Raw genomic sequence first — 20,429 nt, 5'->3', positions numbered from 1 at the left:
CTTTATCTTTGCAATTTAAAATACTGTAATTATTAACTACGAAAGTCAATCATTCACAAATTATGAAACTAAAATTCGTTTCACTCTGAATGTATACATATTGATTTATTCGGTCAAGTCCAACTGAAATTGCCATGGAATTTTATTAATACTCAATTACTCTTGTTAGCAATTCAATTTATGTTATGCAAATATTCTCGTCTTTTGGTGTTCATGATATTTTAATTTGGAAATTCAAAGGAAGACACTAGTTAAAAAGTCGATTTTGGTAAAATGAAGTGATAGTATACAAAGCCAGGTTTTCAGAGGCATGCTTAGTTATGTAGATTATAGTAGTAAGTGGCATTGATTTTCAACCTCCTGCGATACAAATTGGGGCGCAAGCAATCTAATAATTATTAGATCGCAAGGCTTCGAAGGGGTTCTTTAAAAGGCCGCTTGATATTTTAACTATCGGTTATCAAATCATGAATTTGAACTCTGATATGAAGAATTGAGTATATTGTATTTAGGTATTTTAGGCAATTAGGTATTGCATGTATCATTGAGGCTGCACATCTGCGGACTTTGTACCATTTTACAATCACTGTTTCAGATAATATTCCAGTTGAAGTTTTGGGATGATTGAAATTGCCTTACCTATTCAGACCTTCCTTGGTAAAAACAAGAACTTCTAAAAAATGGAAACCGTCATCTCAGGAGCAGGCTGATGGATTTATATGCAACATTACTGTAAGTGTTCTATTTCACAAATTCAACATTCTTATTTTTCTCTCTACCGAGCGAACAGAGTATACACTTCATTTGTGAAATCTTATAAAATATTTTCAAATCCGAAGAACCCTTCATAGTCACGAGTGAAATAAACTGTCCCTTTTTCGAGTGATATTTGGCGATATTCACATGATATATTTCGGATTTTTTTTCCGTATTGTCTTTTGATTTCCTACGGTAACCACTTCTTACATATTCTTTACAATTTTTAAAGTGAATTCCATGACTCTTTGGTCCCGATCAGATGTCTCTTCACATCGCAACCATTTGAAAATCAGCTGGGTCGATTTTACCCAGTGCGATTATCCCAAGATTCTGTAGAAGGGTGACTACGAAAGGTTGAATCTTAAAAGCAAAATCACTGAAAATATAAGACTGAGTTTGATTAACTCTTCAGGTCAAACATAATTCGTACTGCAAATTTGTTCCATTGTACTGTGTTTGGAAAATATTAATTTTCAGCAAATTTAAATTCAAATTTATAATAAACACTTTAAGAAAAGATAACTGAAAACTTTTATTTTTAGGTGATGGCAGATTTGGAAACTATGCTGGTCAAACGCAAAGAAAAACTTCGCTCATATGGATTGACTTGTCAACCTTTGATCATAACCGTTGGAGACCCAACATCTTTTTCTGCAATTTACGTCATCGTTAATGAAGTTAAGTACGCTGCGAGTAATTTAATCGGCGCAGTTGATATGTGTTTCAAGGTACACTATGCTCTAAATGCAAAGTACTCCCCAGAATCTGAGACAGTTTGGGTTTTCTTGCAAAAATTTTTTTACGGCATCAAAGGATGCAAGCACTTTGTTACTGTTGAAGTTGTCTGGTCAGATATCCTGATACATCAGAAGTCGAACGTAGAAGACAGCAGCGCTGATGAATGATTCTATAATTTTCTTAACTGTCGACAGTACTTTATCTTGGTACATCAATTCGTTTAACACTAGTTCATCCAGTTCAACTTCTTTGGCGATAGAAGTAGATTGGAGTAAACTTTATTACTCATCTCGTCCAAGACAGCGCATTGGTGCTAATTCAAGTTGTTATAGTGGGAGCTACGGAGCTTCAAAAGAGAAGTCTTCGTAGATACATAAATTGTAATAACAACAAACAGTCTGACCTGGAGGGAGAGACTCACCCGTCTGGTGATATCTCTGTGCCCATAATTTGATTTCGGCCTACAATTCAAAAATTTTGAGGTTTTCAGGTTTTCCTAACTACGGTTCAAAACTTGAATTACTTTTTTAACACGCAATTGATTATATTTGTAGTTGACATATGTTTGAAGATTCACTATGTATTAAATTTATAATACACTCTGCAGACTCCGAAACAGTATGCAGTAGATTTGTTTTCTTGATACGTCTCATTCAACGGTTTATTCAAAATCTCTTTGGTGGTACTATATTGGTACTTGAAGAGTTGATTTTAGTTTTGACTGCTTAGGACATTTTATTGTCAATCAGCAATTAACGCTATTTGTCCTTTTTCTCTGTTCAGTACTTTTGAAACTGTTCGAATCGATTTGAATAAAAGTCATCTGAACGATTCCTTAATTGTCAACAGTGCTTCACTTCGATACAACAATTGACGCATTATTTCAAAAATGTTACTGCAGTGTACATTGTGTTTCGAACATATTGAAATAAAGCGCTTAATAACGCATATGAAGTATGTGCATAATACGCGTGGAATCATCAAAGTTTATAAGTTGTAACGTGGCAGTTCGGCTAGGCCTGCCCGTTACAAGAGACTCCCTGAACCCTGGGCGAGATCCCGGAATCAGGGTTTAGAAAATCGAGTCGTGGAATAATCTCAGAGAGCGCCAGAACTGGAGTCACGCACCCGAGCTTCGACAGGGACGAAATAGAGCATTGCGACCCAGATATTTCAGGCTTTTGTTTTTATTTTTTTTTCGAGTGCACCGGCTACCCTCCAGCGACCAACTCCGACACCGAACATCTTGCGCGGCCAGGCGAAATCACGACGATCTCGCGGGAAGGACACCGAGGCTGCGGAGGGGGAGGCAACGCAGATCCCTGCAGCGAGGGAATCCAAGGCGGACGCGATTCCCGCTGGCGGCCGGCGCGCCGCAGCCTCCCCGCTCACCCCGCTTACGCCCAACCAAGGCAACCGCGAGGCACCAGCTAGCGACGAGGGAGCACCACCCCGCCCAACCCCAGGACTACGTACAGCTGCGCGGGAGACGACATCGCGATCTAGCCTTAAGTTCTGCGCCGCGTAGAGACGACAGGTGCGCGGCAAGTTGCGCAATCCCCAAAATCGATGACCGATCGATTGTTGCGCATTCTTAGGGTGATGACGTCACGAAAAATTAGCGCGACGAGATCGGCGTTGCGACCATCCTAGATCACTCTAGTTCTGGCGAGTAAACGAGACAGTCGTTTGTTTTCTGTTGCGTAGAGCTACTTGGTGCCCGTTTAGAGATTTTTTTTTTGTGTGGTTAGTTGCGAGGAAGAATGAGCCGTCACGAGGGAGTCGGCCACTTCGTACAGTGGATGTGGAGCGGTAAGCGTTGTTAACATTCTCGCGATCGAATTTCGAGGGTAATTGAGTCAAGGCTGATCCGATAAAGGGTAGCCGTTTTCTTGTGTTAGTTTGCGTGTCGAAAAGTACTCGAAATTCGTTTGCCGATTCTTTTGCTTGGTGACCGTAGCCTGAGTTGCGCGTAAGAGAGTAACGTTAATTTCGGGGGATCCAGAAAATCGAGTCGAGCCACGGGTTGAGCCGAGACGTTATTGTCTCAAGTTTGAGTGTGACCGAAGTCCGTTACACGGGGTCATTTCACGTCATCCGGCACATCCTCGATTCTCGTATAGGTCGCGAGCAATCACGGGGAGCATTCGAATTCGCGACTGCGTCCCGCCGTCGCCGAGGAAGTGAAGCTCGGGTGCGTGCTGATAAGAGTATGCGTTTTTAGGGGAGGATCGCGGGTGTCGCGACGAGCCTCGCATCAACTTAGTTATTTAATATTACTTTTTTTTTTTTCTCTCTTCTTTTTTTTTGTTTGCATTATCAGTTAGTATTAAGTTGGCGATCAGCGCCATTTTGTAAAGGACGTTCGCGGGCAGCGCATCGAGTCCGATTTTGTTTTTGTTTTTTTTATGAAGTAGGGTATTGTTAAGACGGCGACTAGCGCACGTAGGCCGTAGAGGTCTCCTAGAATTATTCACCTTTTTTTTGTTTGTTATTATTTTTTTATTTTCATTTTATTTGGAGTATTTCTACCTTTCTTATTTAGTTTAGATCAAAGTAACGTTGTATTTGGAATCGCGAAGGACGACTTGCGTGGTCGTATTATCATTCCTTTTTATTTTTTTTATTATTTTTATTTCTTTTGTTTTTGTATTATCGCTGAGGAGAAATATACCATTGGAATTTTATAGTAATTTAGCCACATCACGCGTTGGCGTACCTGTGTTGCAATTCTCTCGACCCAAAATTTACCCCTCCCCTCTCCGCGGTACTGAGCTACCGAGCATATGGTCGCGGTGTGTCGTATTATCGATTTCGAGGCGTGTTGATCACGCCAGGCGCCCAACAAACTTCGCGACATTGTTTCAGATCAAGGATACCTCGCCGGACGCCAAATTATTGTGCACGCGGTAAGTTCCCGGTTATTTGCTCCGAGTAACCGAGGTGCAGAAAATTACACGTCACAAAGTGTACCAATGTTTCATGCAATAGATCCTTTGATAATCAAAGATCGTTTCGTAGACATATTTTGACTCATGATTCAGCTATACAAAGTGTTGAACAGTTGATTGTTGATGAGAAGATTGAACTGCAGCTGGATATTAATTCTACATCTAACAATAGTCAAGTTACGACCAAAGGTGACATAGGTCCAGACTTTCCTTCAAAAGATAAATTAATGCGAAGCACGTTAGCTATTGTTTCCAAATTTTATTCTGACTCTAGAATTTCGCGTGTTCAAACTCAGCGTATCATTGATTCGATTCGAGAATTTATGAATAATCAATATTTCAATACACTTGCAGAGTTCATTTTAAATTCCGTACCAGTCCAAGAAACAAAAGATATTGTGTCTGCAGCAATTAAAAATATTCAACAAGTTTTCTCACACGTTGATACAGAGTACAAACGGTTTAAACAATTTCGACATTATGGAATTTTCATAGCACCAAAAAAGACTTTGCTGGGTTATATGGAGATCAAAAATAAAGCTGGTGTATTGGAAAATAAAAAAATATTTTCCCAGTACATACCTCTAAGTAATACCTTGAGATTGTTTTTAGAACTGCCAGATTGTTTTGAAACTATTTATTCATATTACTCTGAATTAAAAAAAAATGATGGTATTATCTTCAATGTCGTTCAAACTGAGTTTTGGAAAGAACGATCATCGCAATCAAATAATCTCACATTTCCATTGATCTTATATCAAGATGACTTTGAAACAGGTAATCCATTAGGTTCGCATAGTGGAGTTCATAAAATTTGTGCACTTTATTCTACTTTGCCCTGTATACCGCCAGAATTTAGATCTCAAGTCGAGAAAATATTCTTGGTACAGCTATGTCATTCGGATGACGTGAAATTTTTTGGTCAAGATGTAGTTTATAGAGAAGTGATTACAGAACTCAATTTGCTTGCATCCAAAGGGATAGAAATCCACGTCAAAGATAAAACAATCACAGTTTGTTTTCAGTTGATATTAATAACAGGGGACAATTTGGGTCTGAATAGTATGCTAGGTTACGTAGAAAGTTTTAGTGCGACTTATTTCTGTAGAATGTGCAAAGTTAGTAAAGGTGTGTCAATGTCATTATGTGTTGAAGACAAGTCAATACTGAGGACAAAGGATAATTATGAGGCTGATGTGGCAAAAAAACAATGTGGCTCTGACAGGTATTAAAACGAGGTGCATCTGGAATTCTGTTTTGAATTACCATTGTGCTGCGTGCTGGTCGGTAGATGCTATGCATGATGAATTAGAAGGTAGTTGTAAATATGAAACGGCGTCAATTTTGCATTACTTTATATTGGTCAAGAAGTATTTTACTTTGGAAGAATTAAATTTTAGAATCAAATATTTCAAATTTCCTTCGACAGCAAATGTACCTCCTTTAATTACTCTTGAGAACTTGAAGGTAAAACAGTTGAGAATGTCAGCATCTGAGATGAAGTGTTTCATCATGCACCTTGGATTACTCATTGGTGCTTTGATTCCTCAAGAAAATAATCGACATTGGGAATTACATGAACTGCTCCGGCAAATTGTTTCCATAAGCCTACAAACGTTCATTTCTTCTGAATATATTGACTTGCTCACTTCGCTAATTCATGAACACCATTTACTGTATCTGTCATTGTTTGGTAATACATTGAAACCGAAGCACCACTTCATGCTTCATTACCCAACGGTTATGCAAAGAATTGGTCCATTACGTCACATTTGGTCGATGCGCGGCGAAGCCAAACATCAGATACTGAAACAAATTGCTAGTATGTCAGCTAGTCGAGTAAATATATGTCGAACCATACCCAGTGAACACATGACCTCCATATGACGTCATAGATAGGTCACATAGAGATCATCGACTTTTTACATAGATATGACATAAAAATGACTTTATTGATGACTCTGATATGATGTCATGTAGTATGACATCATTATGACATAGTGCTGACATAAAATTTGACTTTTATATGACGTCATGATTGTGACTTAAATATTACGTAAATATTATGTCTTATCCCTATCATATGTGTGACGTCACATCAAAGTCATAAATTTATATATTATTTACGTAAGAAATAAATCATACAATTACATAAATTACAAGTCATATTCTGACGTTAAAAGGATATCATAATACCGTCATATTCTTACGTAAGAAACAACTCATACTTTTACGTAAAATTGATGTACGATGAACGTCATACTTAAGCATCAGCTTCCGGTCATTCTTTTACATACGAGTGACATAATACTAATGTCAAGACGGTATAAAAAAAAAAAGGTTAAAGATACTTTTCTATTTATGTTCTATGTTGTATCATGTATTGATTTAATAATTCATAAGTGGAATTTCATATGATATTTCTTAATTTTTACTTTTATATTTAGTGTCCAAATTTAACTTACCGCAAATTCTCTTTAAATGCAAACATTAAATATATTTTTAACATTGAAAATATTAGGATATTGTCATAAATAAAATATATAAACTAATTTCAAAATTAATTATTATATTGTAATAGAGGTCCAGTAACAAAATAATCACTATTTATAAATGAAAAATATAAACATTTTGACTTTACAAGTTCTGTTGTAACAGTTATATTATTATAAGCATTCTTAAATACTTTTTATCACTATGACATCAGAGTTATGTCATCGAGACGTCAGGTAAGTTATAATCATGTCAGCCAGACGTCACAATTTTGTAAGCAACTTTACATCACTATTTTACCTCAAATTTAAGTCATCTTGACGTCAGCTAAATAACAAGTACGTCAGCTGGACGCCATATTTTTGTAAGCTTCCGGTACCGACTTTACTTCTCTATGACATCAGAGTTATGTCATTTTGACGTCACTTAAGTCATAATGATGTCAATTGGAGGTCATATTTACGTCATTTATCTTACGTAAGAATCTTACGTCAGGAAGTGGAAAATTATGAGTCATATGTGACTCATATATGACTCACATCTTACGTAAATCATGACGTGACATGACGTCATTCTGACATCAGTTTGACATAATTGTGTTCACTGGGTAGCTATCAAAAGTCAGCTGCAGTTCGGTAATATGCTGTTGTTAGGAAACCCATTCGCTGTTAATATTACGTACAGACCATTAAAAACACATTTACCTATCTCTACCAATTTAACGAAATATGTATCTGAGAATCTTATCTCATACACCCAAGTGAAATCGGCAAGTTTAGCTAGTTTTATGCTCAAGTCTGGAATCATTCTTGAAATTGATTTCGATATATTTCCTATATTTGGGCTGATTGAACACGTCTTTTGTAAATCAGGAGCGTTGGCAAAGCCGAGTAGAGACGACTTTGCAATCATTGTAAAGGTTTTTCACGTTGTTTGCCAGAACGATCATAAGCAATCCTACGAAGTATATGAAACTCTAACACATGAATTTATAAAAATAGATTCGACGAAATTTCTGAAACCGACGCTCCTGGTAACTGGATCTAATCGCGAATTGTACGTACCTTTTCATTAAAACAAATTTGCAAAAGGTGATTCGTCCAACTGTTTTTTTATGAACATACAAATACATAAATTATATCAAATTTGCCAATGTACCACATCTTTTGATTTATCCTCATCGAAAAATCTGGTAATATTTAGTTGTTGTTGTATCCGGTACGTGTGTCATATCTAATACAAGTCTTAAACTTGAGTTACCTGCAAAGTTTATATGTATATAACCTTTCACAATATATATTTAATATAACATAAGCTATAATCTCTGTCTTTCCTATACATGTATTCTTTATATTACTCCGTATGCCCATGTTCCTATTTTGTGATTCGTTTCTACTAGATATACCTACTTATTAAGCATTGGTCATGTCTGAGAAACTGAGCCTAACCCTGAAATTTGACTTACAAATGTTAGACATGTCAAGATTCAACTAATTTGCATCCTTCAGAAATACTGTTATACATATATATATGTATATAGCATCCAGGACTTTCTGTGCAAATATGAATCTGTACTTGAAAGTACAAATAAATATGTTTATAAACTGTATATCTAGTAACAGATTTTTATGCCCTGCCTTATTCCATGGAGGAAAGCTGTTCTGCAATCTGACTACTTCCTCAAACCATACAGTTTGATCGAATATGCTACACGCGTATAATGTACAAGTGGCGACAGTAATTAGAACCGTGTGTTGGCCATACTATAGTGCGGTCAAATGAACAGCTGGTAGAAGAGCTATATGTAATAATCTGCATTTTTAATTTGTCATCACCCCTAGTGCAAATGTCCCGTGGAATCCATCTGATTCGTTCCTATTTTCGATGGGATTATATAGGAATCCGGCAAATTCACAGGATTTGGAACGAATTCGGATGAATTATGTGGATTTACTACAGAAATTTTCAACAGGGGCAACGTAAATTCTCTGCACCCGTAATCATTTCAAAAAGTCACACGAACCATTATGTCCATACAGGTACAACTATTCAGAAATGTTGAATTCACTATGAAAAAAATATCCTTAATCATTTTACAATTTTAGATGAACCATTATGTCCACGCAGATACAACCATTTAAAAAAATTTGAATTTACTATAAAAAAAAGTTGAGTACACTACGTGTAGCTTTTATACCACAGCGATTGTCATAGTTGGTTTAACTTTCAAATCTGTACCCGTAATCGTGTGACGAAATCAGCTGAACGATTATGTCCACGCAGATACAATTTTTCAAAAAAGTTGAATTGACTATAAAAAAAAAATCAAATACACTGTGTGTAGCTTTTATACCAACCCACTTATAGTAGTTGCTATAATTATTTCAAATAGTTGTTGCGAACATTCTTGCTGTATGAAGACATCACATAACATATGGCGAAAGTAACTATCCTGCGGAATTAACGCGCCAATTCAAAATAGTTCGTACTACTAATCACGATACTACAGGTAATTATTATAATATCTGAAACAATTATACACTATCGTAAACGCAACTATACGATGCAGTTCCAAAAATTACAAAATGTTGTTGCAGAAGCGTTTTTTTAAATGTGAGTGTACTATTAAATGATGATAATACTGACATTAGACTGGAGTAACGGTAACTTGACGAAGTCGTTGAATTTACTTTATCATGTATTTGGTAACACGAATTTGAGCGGTTGGCACAGCAATTATTGAAAGTCAGTGCAACTGTTTGGTCTAATGCGAGCAACTATATACCCTAATGGTCAAATCCGCACGATACTGTCATGAGAGCAATAAAAAATGGTCATACGTGCTAATCTGTCCATTTGTTCATGTCGCACAACAATGATACGTTTAACTTTATTTTTTTAGTTGCCAAGGTTATAGTACTCCTTACTATCTCGAAATAGTTGAGCAAATAGTAATATGAACTAGAGATTTTAGTTGCATTAACTCTTCTTTAGTGAGGTTACGTATACTATAATTCGGTTTAAGTCCGTTTAATTACTACTTTTTATAGTAGAAAAATAGTTGACACAACTATAAATTTCTCTCAGTGCAGTGCGAAAAAACAAAAGCGTAGTGAAATTGTACCCATTTATTTGAGTCGAAACAAGTCTGACATGTCTACAATCCATCTTTTGGTAATAGAGTCTGAAAACGACGACGATGACGATGATAGTATGGAAAATATTGAAAAGAATGTAACACATCATTTTGCATGGATTCGGAATTTATCACGGATGACAAGTATCCAAATTTCTAAACGTAATAGTCGTACTTGGTTGTGCGATAGGTGTCTATCACACTTCCAATCTGAAAGGTGTTTGATCAAGCACAATGTAGATTGCATGAATTTAAACAAAACCAAAGTTATCTTACCAACAGAAGAGGCCAAGATTCTCAAATTTAAAAATTTCAAGCACAAAGAAACCGTTCCATTCTGCGTTTACGCAGATCTAGAATGTTTACTGCAGCCCACACATGAAAGTTTTGGGGAAAATAGAACAATTTATCAGAAGCATCTTCCGTATAGTAAAGCTTACTATCTGCATTGCGCGTTTGACGATTCGCTTTCAAAATTCAAAATTAATCGCGGAGAAACTTGCATCCAATGGTTTGTGAACGAGTTAAAGGAATTGGCACTTTCGTGAGAGAGATACTACAAGACTGTTGTACCGATGGAACCACTAAATTTCAATCAGATCAACGAATTTGATTTATCGGCAGTCTGTCATATTTGTGAAAAACCGTTTACGCCCACAGACGTGAAACATCGGGATCACTGTCATTTCACGGGAAAGTACCGTGGTGCTGCCTACCGCAGCTGTAATCTAAATTACCAAAATTCGCACACCATCCCAGTGATATTCCACAATCTTTCGGGTTACGATTCGCATTTTCTGATCAAAGCCCTGGGTACGTCATTCGAAGGTACTGTTAAACTATTACCTGTCAACAAAGAAAAGTACATTTCCTTCACTAAATTCGTTGAGGGAACGGATGTAACGTTCCGTTTCGTAGATTCGTACCGTTTCATGCCTAGCAGCCTCGATAAATTATCGTCCTATCTGGACGATTGCCGAAAAACAATAACACGTAAATTCTGCAGTAGCTTGAACAAATTTCGGTTATTGACTAGGAAAGGTGTCTTCCCGTACGAATACATAGACAGTTGGGAGAAGCTCGAGGAGAAACATTTACCAGCCAAAGAACAGTTTTATTCAAAATTGAACGACCGGAATATATCAGACGACGATTACGCACACGCGTGCGACGTATGGCAAACTTTTAACGTTCAAACTTTGGGAGAGTATTCGGACTTGTATTTACAGACGGACGTGTTTTTACTGGCTGACGTTTTTCAAAATTTTCGACAGAATTGTTGGACGACGTACAAACTGGACCCGTTACATTACTACACAGCGCCCGGTCTGTCGTTTGATGCAATGTTAAAATGTACAGGCATCGAACTCGAGCTTCTCACCGACATAGACATGGTTATGTTTATCGAAAAAGGTATTCGTGGTGGTGTATCACAGTGTTCGAACAGATATGCAAAGGCCAACAACAGGTACATGGGAGAGGAATTCGATCCTGAGATCGAAGAATCTTATCTCATGTACTTTGACGTTAATAATTTGTACGGTGCAGCTATGAGCTTTGCTCTGCCATACAGTTCCTTCGAATGGGTATCAGACTTCAGACAATGCGACGTTCTTACCATCTCGGACGATGCGGAGTTTGGTTACGTGCTGGAGGTAGATTTGGAATATCCTGCGGAACTGCATGAAACTCATAAGGATTTACCTTTGTGTCCGGAGCACTATGTACCTCCGATTTCGACCAATAAACAGCCAAAATTGACGCCCACGCTATTTTCCAAGAAAAACTACGTTGTTCACTACAGCGTTTTGAAACAATGCTTACAATTAGGCTTAAAATTACTCCAAATTCACAGAGTTCTCAAATTCAGGCAAACCCCGTGGCTCAAAAAATATATAGATTTGAATACCGATTTGCGAAAAAAATCTGACAACGAATTTGAGAAAAATTTTTACAAGTTAATGAACAACGCAGTTTTTGGCAAAACTATGGAAAACGTGCGAAAGTACAGAGATGTTCGATTGATCACCGAATGGGATGGACGGTACGGTGCGAGAGCTACCATAGCCAAGCCTAATTTTCACAGCTGCACCGTTTTCGACAAAGAGATGGTTATCGTCGAAATGAATAAGACGAAATTCAAATTGAATAAACCATTGTATGAAGGTTTCTCCATCCTGGATCTATCTAGAACATACATCTATGATTTTCATTACAATTACATTAGGCAGAAATTTGGCAACCGAGCAAAATTAATGTATACGGATACCGACAGTTTGATTTACAATTTTACCGTCCCCGACATATACGAACACATGAAGGAGGACTTGCACAAATTTGACACGTCGGATTATCCACTTGACAACGTTTACGGAATACCTCGAGCAAACAAAAAAGTTCTCGGCTTGATGAAAGACGAGAATAACGGGAAAATCATTTCGGAATTTGTAGGGTTACGAGCTAAATTGTACGCATTCCGAGTCTTGGGAGATGAAAAAGACAACAAACGTGCCAAAGGTGTTAGAGGATCAGCGTTAAGAAAAATAACCTTCAACGATTATTTGGACTGTGCGTTGAAACGTGAAAATCTATCCTCAAATCAGCATTTGATCATGAGTCGAAAGCACGAGGTATACACCGTAGAACAGCAGAAAGTAGCACTGAGCTGGAATGACGACAAGCGGATCGTATTTCAAAACACGACCGACACGCTTCCGTGGGGTTACAAACCTGCACCGTAGCTTTATAATTACCGTAATCTGTGTAGGACTTGATTAACAACTGTACCATGATGTATAAAATATTATTATGTAGGATGGTTGATAAGAACGCTCCGAAGTATAAAAAAATTGTACAACGATGCTTATGTCTGTCGATTGTCTCAAAAAACAAAGATGTATACTTGTCATGTGTCGGGTATAAAATAAAGAGACACATACGTTTTTACGAAAAAAAATTCATTTATTCAAAAGTTTGAATTTGCCGATTCGAACTTTGTCGCCAGATTTGAATTTTGCCGAAATGGTAGGTATAGCTCGAAGCCTTCCGTGCGCCTGACGTAATAACAGCCTCTCGTTTGCAACGGTGACATCCGACGGTTTCATTCTTATGGTTCGGTGTTTGGTGTTGTTGTAAGCCGAAACCAAATCAGATAAGATATCGAGCCACTTGAACCTTCCTTGCATGCTGAACCGTGTCCACATTTTACCTTTGAGCGTGCGATTGAAACATTCATATATCGAAGCCTTCAAATTACTGTACGTGGAGTAAAGTTTGATTCCGTAGCGTGTCATAAGCGATTCGAATTTCGAGTTGTAAAATTCCGTTCCTCTGTCAACGTGTAAATTTTTCGGTACCCGTCCTTGGACAAGCACAGATTCCATTGCCTTCGTAACATCATCTCCAGACTTGCTCTTTATCGGTATAGCCCACGCATACTTTGAAAAGATATCAATGACTGTGAGTATGTACTTGTAACCTTTGTTTTGTCCAGCGTACGACGTCATATTAACAAGATCCGCCTGCCAGGTCTCGTCGATGCCGCGCACGTCTACACGTCGACGTGGGTAATTCCGGCGTGAAGGCTTATGCAGTTCCGTCACCAGTGCTTGCTTTTTTTCGTTCATATTGAAGTAAACATTTTGAAGAGGACTGGCTCAGCCAGAAAACCATGCGGGATCGGTTATCGGATGTTAACGCTACGGAACAACTCGACTCGAGAGCCCCGAGGACTGCTCTCGGAGGAAGACGGTCCTGGAGACATTCGACTGTTAGCCAGGACACGAAGCGCATCAGGCCGAAACCGAAATATTCTCTACTATTTCAAATCTGTCAAAGTTCCTGTTTAAAATAAATTACCTTCTACAGATCAGAAGTCGGATATACCACGAGCTACGTTCGAAATTGTGAAATCTGAAAGCCACAAGTGTGAGTTATCAAAGTGAAAGTGTTACGACCGGAGAATAGAACAATATGCCGCCGAAGTCGAGCAAGAGAGACCGTGACGGGGAATCTAGAGGGACGAAGGATGACGATGGGCAGCGACTGAGATCGCCTTCGTGCCGCCCGAAACGACGCAGTTCAGGGGCCAGCAGTCATCGCCGAAGCAGGTAGAGGAAGCTCTCGGATCGCACCCGTCATCGGAGAGCGGCTTCAGGATCTGATAGCAACCGTCGGTGCGGAGAGCGCCAGCGGCGCACTAAGACGAGGAGCAGGAGTCGGTCGCCGAGTTACCTGACGCATGGATCTGCGAGCAAGAGTCCGGTGGGTGGTACCGCAGCTCAGGGTGAGTCCGATTTTGCGAAGCTAACTGAGGTGTTGTCGGCTATCATCAAGACAGGTTCGAAACGGTCAAATCATTACGTGAACGAGAAGGTATTACCTGAATTTGATCCAGAAGAAAAAGATTTATCGGCTAAGGAATAGTTAGAGAAGGTGAACATGTACGCGGTAATGTATGACTGGGATGACCCGCACAAAATCTATTTGGCCTCATTAAAATTAAAGGGTATTGCAAGGGGCTGGTATGACGGGCTAAAGAGTGCTCCTGTTAGTTGGGAAGCTTTTACGGTAGCAATTCTTAGACAATTTTCAGGGGAACAGAATTTTGGGGAACTACTTGAATACGCGGTAGCATATAAGAGCACGCCGGGTCAGTCTTTACAAGCGTACTGCTTTGAGAAGGTCAAAAGAATTTATCGAGCAAATCTAGACATCCCGGAGGAAAAGATTGTTGAATTCGTGGTTCACGGAATCCACAATGAACAATTAAAAATGAATTTGATTACTGCGAAAAAAGGGACGCTCGCAGAATTGAGTCGGTGTCTGGAATCCGTGTCGATTGGCAAGCCTAAAGAAACAAAATATGCAACAGACGAAAAGAGCACGAAGCGTCCTTTCGGGCTAGTCAAGTTTCAACCTCGATCCGGGCGTCTTGACCCCGATGCGTGTTATAATTGCGGAAGGAAGGGGCACCGGAGAGTCGACTGCCCGGAACCAAGGCGGGATAGGGTTAATAAAAACGAAATGGGACTGCCAAAGGACCCCCATCACGCGACCGAAAAAAATATCAGAGTTAGGGGGAGGTGCGGTTTTTGTCAAATTCTGGGGCATACTGAGACGGAATGCCGTAAAAAGCAGCGAAAGGAGAGAGACGAGAGGAGAGCATGACTAGATGGCAAGGGGGACGGTCTCGCTACGGGGCGCAACTTCGCTTGACGTATGCCAGATTGCGGCAACCCGAGTAAATAAACCACTTAGGAGGTGCGTTCTAGGCAATCGGGAAAAGACCTGTACCGTTGAACTGGGAAGCGACTGCTCGATTATCCGGGAGAGTCTAGCGAGATCCTTAAATTTAAAATTTAAAGGTACGGACAAAACCTTGTCGGCATTCAATCATGCGATAGTCGTTCCGATCGCTCGATCAAGAATGGAGGTTCATATTGATGAGATTCCATTCAAGATAAAAGTCTTTATTGTTGCCGATGACCAATTGACGAAGGAAATTCTCATCGGGCGAGATATCTTACAAAATGCCGGTACTAGGGCTATATCAGACGCGTCTGGGGTGACATTTACCTTGGATCAACCGGTTAAAAACGATAAAGTATTAGAAGTTGAGGCAATAGATTCCGACCAAGCGGGAGCGGTGAAAGAGGATGATATTTGGTGCGAATACCTCGACGCGATCAACAGAACGAGATTGCTGAGGCTACTAAATAGTTATCGGCGGAGCATATCTCTGCAGATGAAGGAATTAGGTGAAACGGATGCCGCAGAGATAAAAATTGAATTAACGTCCGAAGTTCCCGTTTTTCATGGGCCCTACCGCCTCTCTAAAACCGATCGGGAGAAAGTGAGGATCATGGTAGCAGAATTAGAGGATAACGGTATTATTCGCGAGAGTACGTCACCTTACGGGAGCCCGGTTGTACTTGTCCGAAAAAAAAATGGGGAGACGCGAATGGCAATAGATTACAGAGGTCTCAACCGCATTACCAAACGTATTCAATATCCATTGCCTATAATTGATGACCAAGTAGATCAACTTTGCAACAAACGGGTTTTTACATCTTTAGATTTAAAGTCCGGGTTCCATCAAATTCCCGTGCACCCCGATTCTATCGAGAAGACGGCTTTCGTTACGCCGGACGGTCAACGGGAATTCTTGCGAATGCCTTTTGGGTTAGTCAACGCGCCAGCTGTGTTCCGAAGGCCATGAACAGAGTCCTTAAAGATAATGCCCTCGTGTACATAGATGATATATTGGTCGCTACAGAGACGCTAGACGAAGGGTTTGAGAAACTAGATGTAGTCCTTAAGGCTCTTCAGGCTAACAATTTGACGATCAATCTATCCAAATGTAAATTCTTCCAAAATAAAATCGAGTATTTAGGACGTGAAATCTCGGGGGAAGGGATACGACCAGGCACTCATAAAATTGATGCCGTAACAAAAGCTGGTTACCCTACTAATATAAAGCAAGTTGGGCAGTTTCTAGGTCTCGCGGGATATTTCCGCAAATTCATAAAGGATTTTGCACGAAAGACGGCCCCATTAACGAACCTCTTGCGTAAAGATGTTTCTTGGTCGTGGGGAGCGAAGGAAAGCGAAGCAATTGACGAGATAAAAGCTATGCTAGTGAGCAGACCGATTTTAGCAATTTACGATCCCGAGCGTGAAACCGAGGTACATACGGATGCGAGCGCGTTGGGCTTGTGTGCCACAGTGCTGCCAGAAAGCGAGTAAAAAGTACCCCTTCCCTAGCAGCTTGCGCGCATCTCACACAACGTCAACGGTGCACGTCGGTGTGTCGGGATGGCGATGGAAGCCGAACGATGCCGAGTCAGCTGACAAATCGAGGGGAAATGTTCCCCTACCAAGCAATGAAGAGAGCGCACACACACAACACAGCTGTGTGACGTTGTGTGTTTGCGCTCTCTTCATTGCTTGGTAGGGGAACATTTCCCCTCGATTTGTCAGCTGACTCGGCATCGTTCGGCTTCCATCGCCATCCCGACACACCGACGTACACTGCTGACGTTGTATGAAATCATGCGCGGGATCTGTGGAAGGGGTACTTTTTACTCGCTTTCTGGCAGCACTGGTGTGCCATACTAATACAAAAACATAAGGAAGGAAAACGCGTGGTCGCATACTATAGTCGCAAGACGACTCCCACGGAACAAAAATATCATTCGTATGATTTAGAAACGCTGGCGGTATTCACGGCATTGAAAGCATTTCGGGTTTACCTATTAGGAATCAAATTCACCATAGTAACTGATTGCAGTGCCGTGCGCGCTACAGCCAGTAAAAAGGACATACAACCGCGAGTCGCGCGTTGGTGGGTGTATTTGCAAGACTACGATTTCGATATTGTGTATCGCCCGGGTACCCAAGCAGCTCATGTCGATTGTTTAAGCAGGAATGCGATTGATTGTTGTGTTATTGACATTAGGGAGAGCGAATGGATTAAGGTGGCCCAATCGCAGGACCCAGACATAGATTTAATTCGTCGGATCTTGGAATCTGGTGAAAATCAACCAGAAACGAAGCAATATTATGACAAGTATGACCTCAAGGCAGGGGTCGTTTTCCGAAAGACAGACACGGGTAACAAGTGGGTCGTACCGAAAATGTCTCGTTTTAACGTTGTGAGATTATGCCACGACGAACAAGGGCACTTTGCTCTTGAGAGGACGTTAGAAAAGCTAAAAGCAAATTACTGGTTCAAGGGAATGAGGAAATTCACCTCGAAATACGTAAACGCATGTTTGAACTGCTTGTATTATAAGGGGGCGGCTGGGCGCAAACCGGGACAATTACACCCGATAGATAAAGTCACTATTCCCTTTCACACGATACATCTGGATCATGTTGGACCATTTGTGCGTAGTAGACGAAAAAACACACAAATACTTACCATTGTGGATGGTTTTACTAAATTTTGTGTTCTCGAACCTGTCCGCGATACTTCCTCGAAAGGGGTGATAAAAGCACTGATTCAGTTGATCGCAATATTCGGGGTACCTGCTCGCATCATTAGTGACAGAGGGACGGCATTCGCGTCACACTTGTTCAGGGCCTTTTGCAAGGAGTATGATATTAAGCACATACTGAACGCAGTGGCAACACCACGTGCTAATGGGCAGTGCGAGCGCATGAACCGCACAGTTTCAAGTTCGCTTGCAGCAACCTGTGCTGAAGGAGAAGAGGAAGCATGGGACGACAGCGTGAAGAAGGTTCAGAGTGCTATGAACTCTGCGACAAACAGGACCACGCGTAGGTCACCAACGCAGCTCTTGTTTGGTTATAAGCCACGTGCTATGGCCGAGGCCAAACTCCTTGCCGGGATCCAAAGCACCTTGGACCAGGTCAACCTGGAGGAGTTGAGGGATCCCGCCAAGGCGTCCACCGACGCGGAACAGAGGCAGCAGAAGAGGGCTTTCGACATCCGGCGATTTAGGCCGCCTACGTATGCGGTGGGGGACGTCGTCATGGTGGCGGCGAGTCCTGTTGCAACCGGGGAGAGCAGGAAACTGGCCGCGAAGGCAAAGGGGCCCTTCAAGGTGACGGCTGTTCTGCCTAACGATCGGTACGAGGTCCAGGATCTCCGAAACCTGAAAGAGTCGCCAAACCGACGGGACGTCGTGGCGGTGGACAGTTTGCGCAAGTGGGTCACGTTCGATGCCACGCAGTAAGCCGCAATGGGCGCAAGTGGGTCACGTCCGATGCCACGCAGTAAGCCGCAATGGTGAGTTACTCCCATCCTGGGATGAGGGCCCGCAGTCAGTAACCCTGAGATTCAATCCGTGGTCAAGATTGTTTCGTGCGAGGGGTGCTGGCAAGGCTGGACCAGGGTCGAGTCCATTTCCCATGATCGAGAAGTGGTCAATCTCGAACAGGTGGGATTTCGGGCGGAGGCCGGGACCAAAGGTAGTCAGGAATCAGACGTTCATAGGGCTGAGAAGGCCGGTTGCCCGCTCAGCCTGGCAGTTGGCGTCTGGCGAGGCTGGTAACCGTACACCCGACACATCCTAACTCCCATTGTCCTCCGAACTAACCACTTTTGGCGATATCTGATTATCGGTTGGCACTCTTGCGGGGACCTGATCACTCCTCTGCGGGGTGTAGATTGATACGCAGTTGACGCCTTTCCCACGTCTTTAGCACTTGATGTGTAAATAAGAGAGGGTCTTCTTTTTAGATCGTAGCGAACAATACGTGCGAACGAGGGGGTCGAGGGCGACCCAGGATGGTCAGGGAGGCTGAATGAAGTAAACATTTTGAAGAGGACTGGCTCAGCCAGAAAACCATGCGGGATCGGTTATCGGATGTTTACGCTACGGAACAACTCGACTCAAGAGCCCCGAGGACTGCTCTCGGAGGAAGACGGTCCTGGAGACATTCGACTGTTAGCCAGGACACGGAGCGCATCAGGCCGAAACCGAAATATTTTCTACTATTTCAAATCTGTCAAAGTTCCTGTTTAAAATAAATTACCTTTTACAATATTCCAACACTATTGGTCTGGTGTCCAATTTGGAAACGATTTCCGCGTTTCGAATCGACAAGTCTCTGCCTGTTTTAAAGTCTGTGTAGAAGGTATCCAAGGCTTTCTCCGTGGTGATCTCTAAAGCTTTGATCATTTGATCGAGGTTGTCGATTTGTTTTTGCAGCACGCTGAATTTTTGTCTCAAGGTTTTCAAAGTTACAGCATTGTTCGGCTCTGCGGGATCTGCGACGTTGCACAGTCTCTTGTTCCGTATATCGTAATCCCCATCCGCTGTTATTTGAAACCCAACACCCGGAGGACCGCGAGTGCTCGCAGCTGTGTTTTTATTCAGCTGACGTCCAAACACGACGACGCTCATCCCGTAAATGATTGCAGAGTCGACGAGAATTGGCTAATAAATGATTCCGGCTTCCCGCAATTCTTCCAGAATCGACATAATTTCATTGTTGTGACTGGTATTCCCAGCCGCTTGAGATGCCAGGAGTAAACGAAGACGTTCCACCAGCTCGTTAGCGTCGTCCCAGAAAATATAATCTGTTTTAACACCTTGTCGAGTAACCCAAGCTTGAGGTAGCAGAACACCTTTGCCCGTACGCTTCGACATCTGTGACGACGGTGATACGTCTTTGCCTGACGTAGAAATATTCAGAAGCTCAGCAATTAAATGTTTGAATTTGGCGCTCTGAGCGTTTTGGATAGGCTCGGTGGCGCTATAGTACTTTCTTTGAGCATTTGTTGCGAGAGGGATATTCCTGTAATTCTTCCTGTCGTTGCGGGTAACGTGAGCGCTGTTGGGCATCTTTTTAAAAAGCAGCTCCAGCAGTCCTTGAGTTTT

At 41.2% G+C, this 20,429-nt stretch overlaps 1 protein-coding gene across 1 annotated transcript; it reads left to right on the top strand.

The window, feature by feature from the left end:
• Positions 1–679: 679 nt before the first annotated feature.
• Positions 680–1,668, top strand: LOC124293551. The gene is made up of 2 exons (XM_046734687.1): positions 680–732; positions 1,302–1,668. Exon 2 carries the CDS (start codon positions 1,305–1,307, stop codon positions 1,662–1,664), a length of 360 nt encoding a protein of 119 aa, XP_046590643.1. The 5' UTR covers positions 680–732; positions 1,302–1,304; the 3' UTR covers positions 1,665–1,668.
• The last annotated feature ends 18,761 nt before the right edge of the window (positions 1,669–20,429 follow it).

Source organism: Neodiprion lecontei, chromosome 3, assembly GCF_021901455.1.
Source record: "Neodiprion lecontei isolate iyNeoLeco1 chromosome 3, iyNeoLeco1.1, whole genome shotgun sequence".
Classification (NCBI taxonomy): domain Eukaryota; kingdom Metazoa; phylum Arthropoda; class Insecta; order Hymenoptera; family Diprionidae; genus Neodiprion; species Neodiprion lecontei.
This window is presented reverse-complemented; position numbering and strand designations above follow the sequence as displayed.

Excerpts from the sequence above, each read along its gene's own strand:
- LOC124293551 (XM_046734687.1), top strand. The coding sequence starts at position 1,305 with ATGGCAGATTTGGAAACTATGCTGGTCAAACGCAAAGAAAAACTTCGC.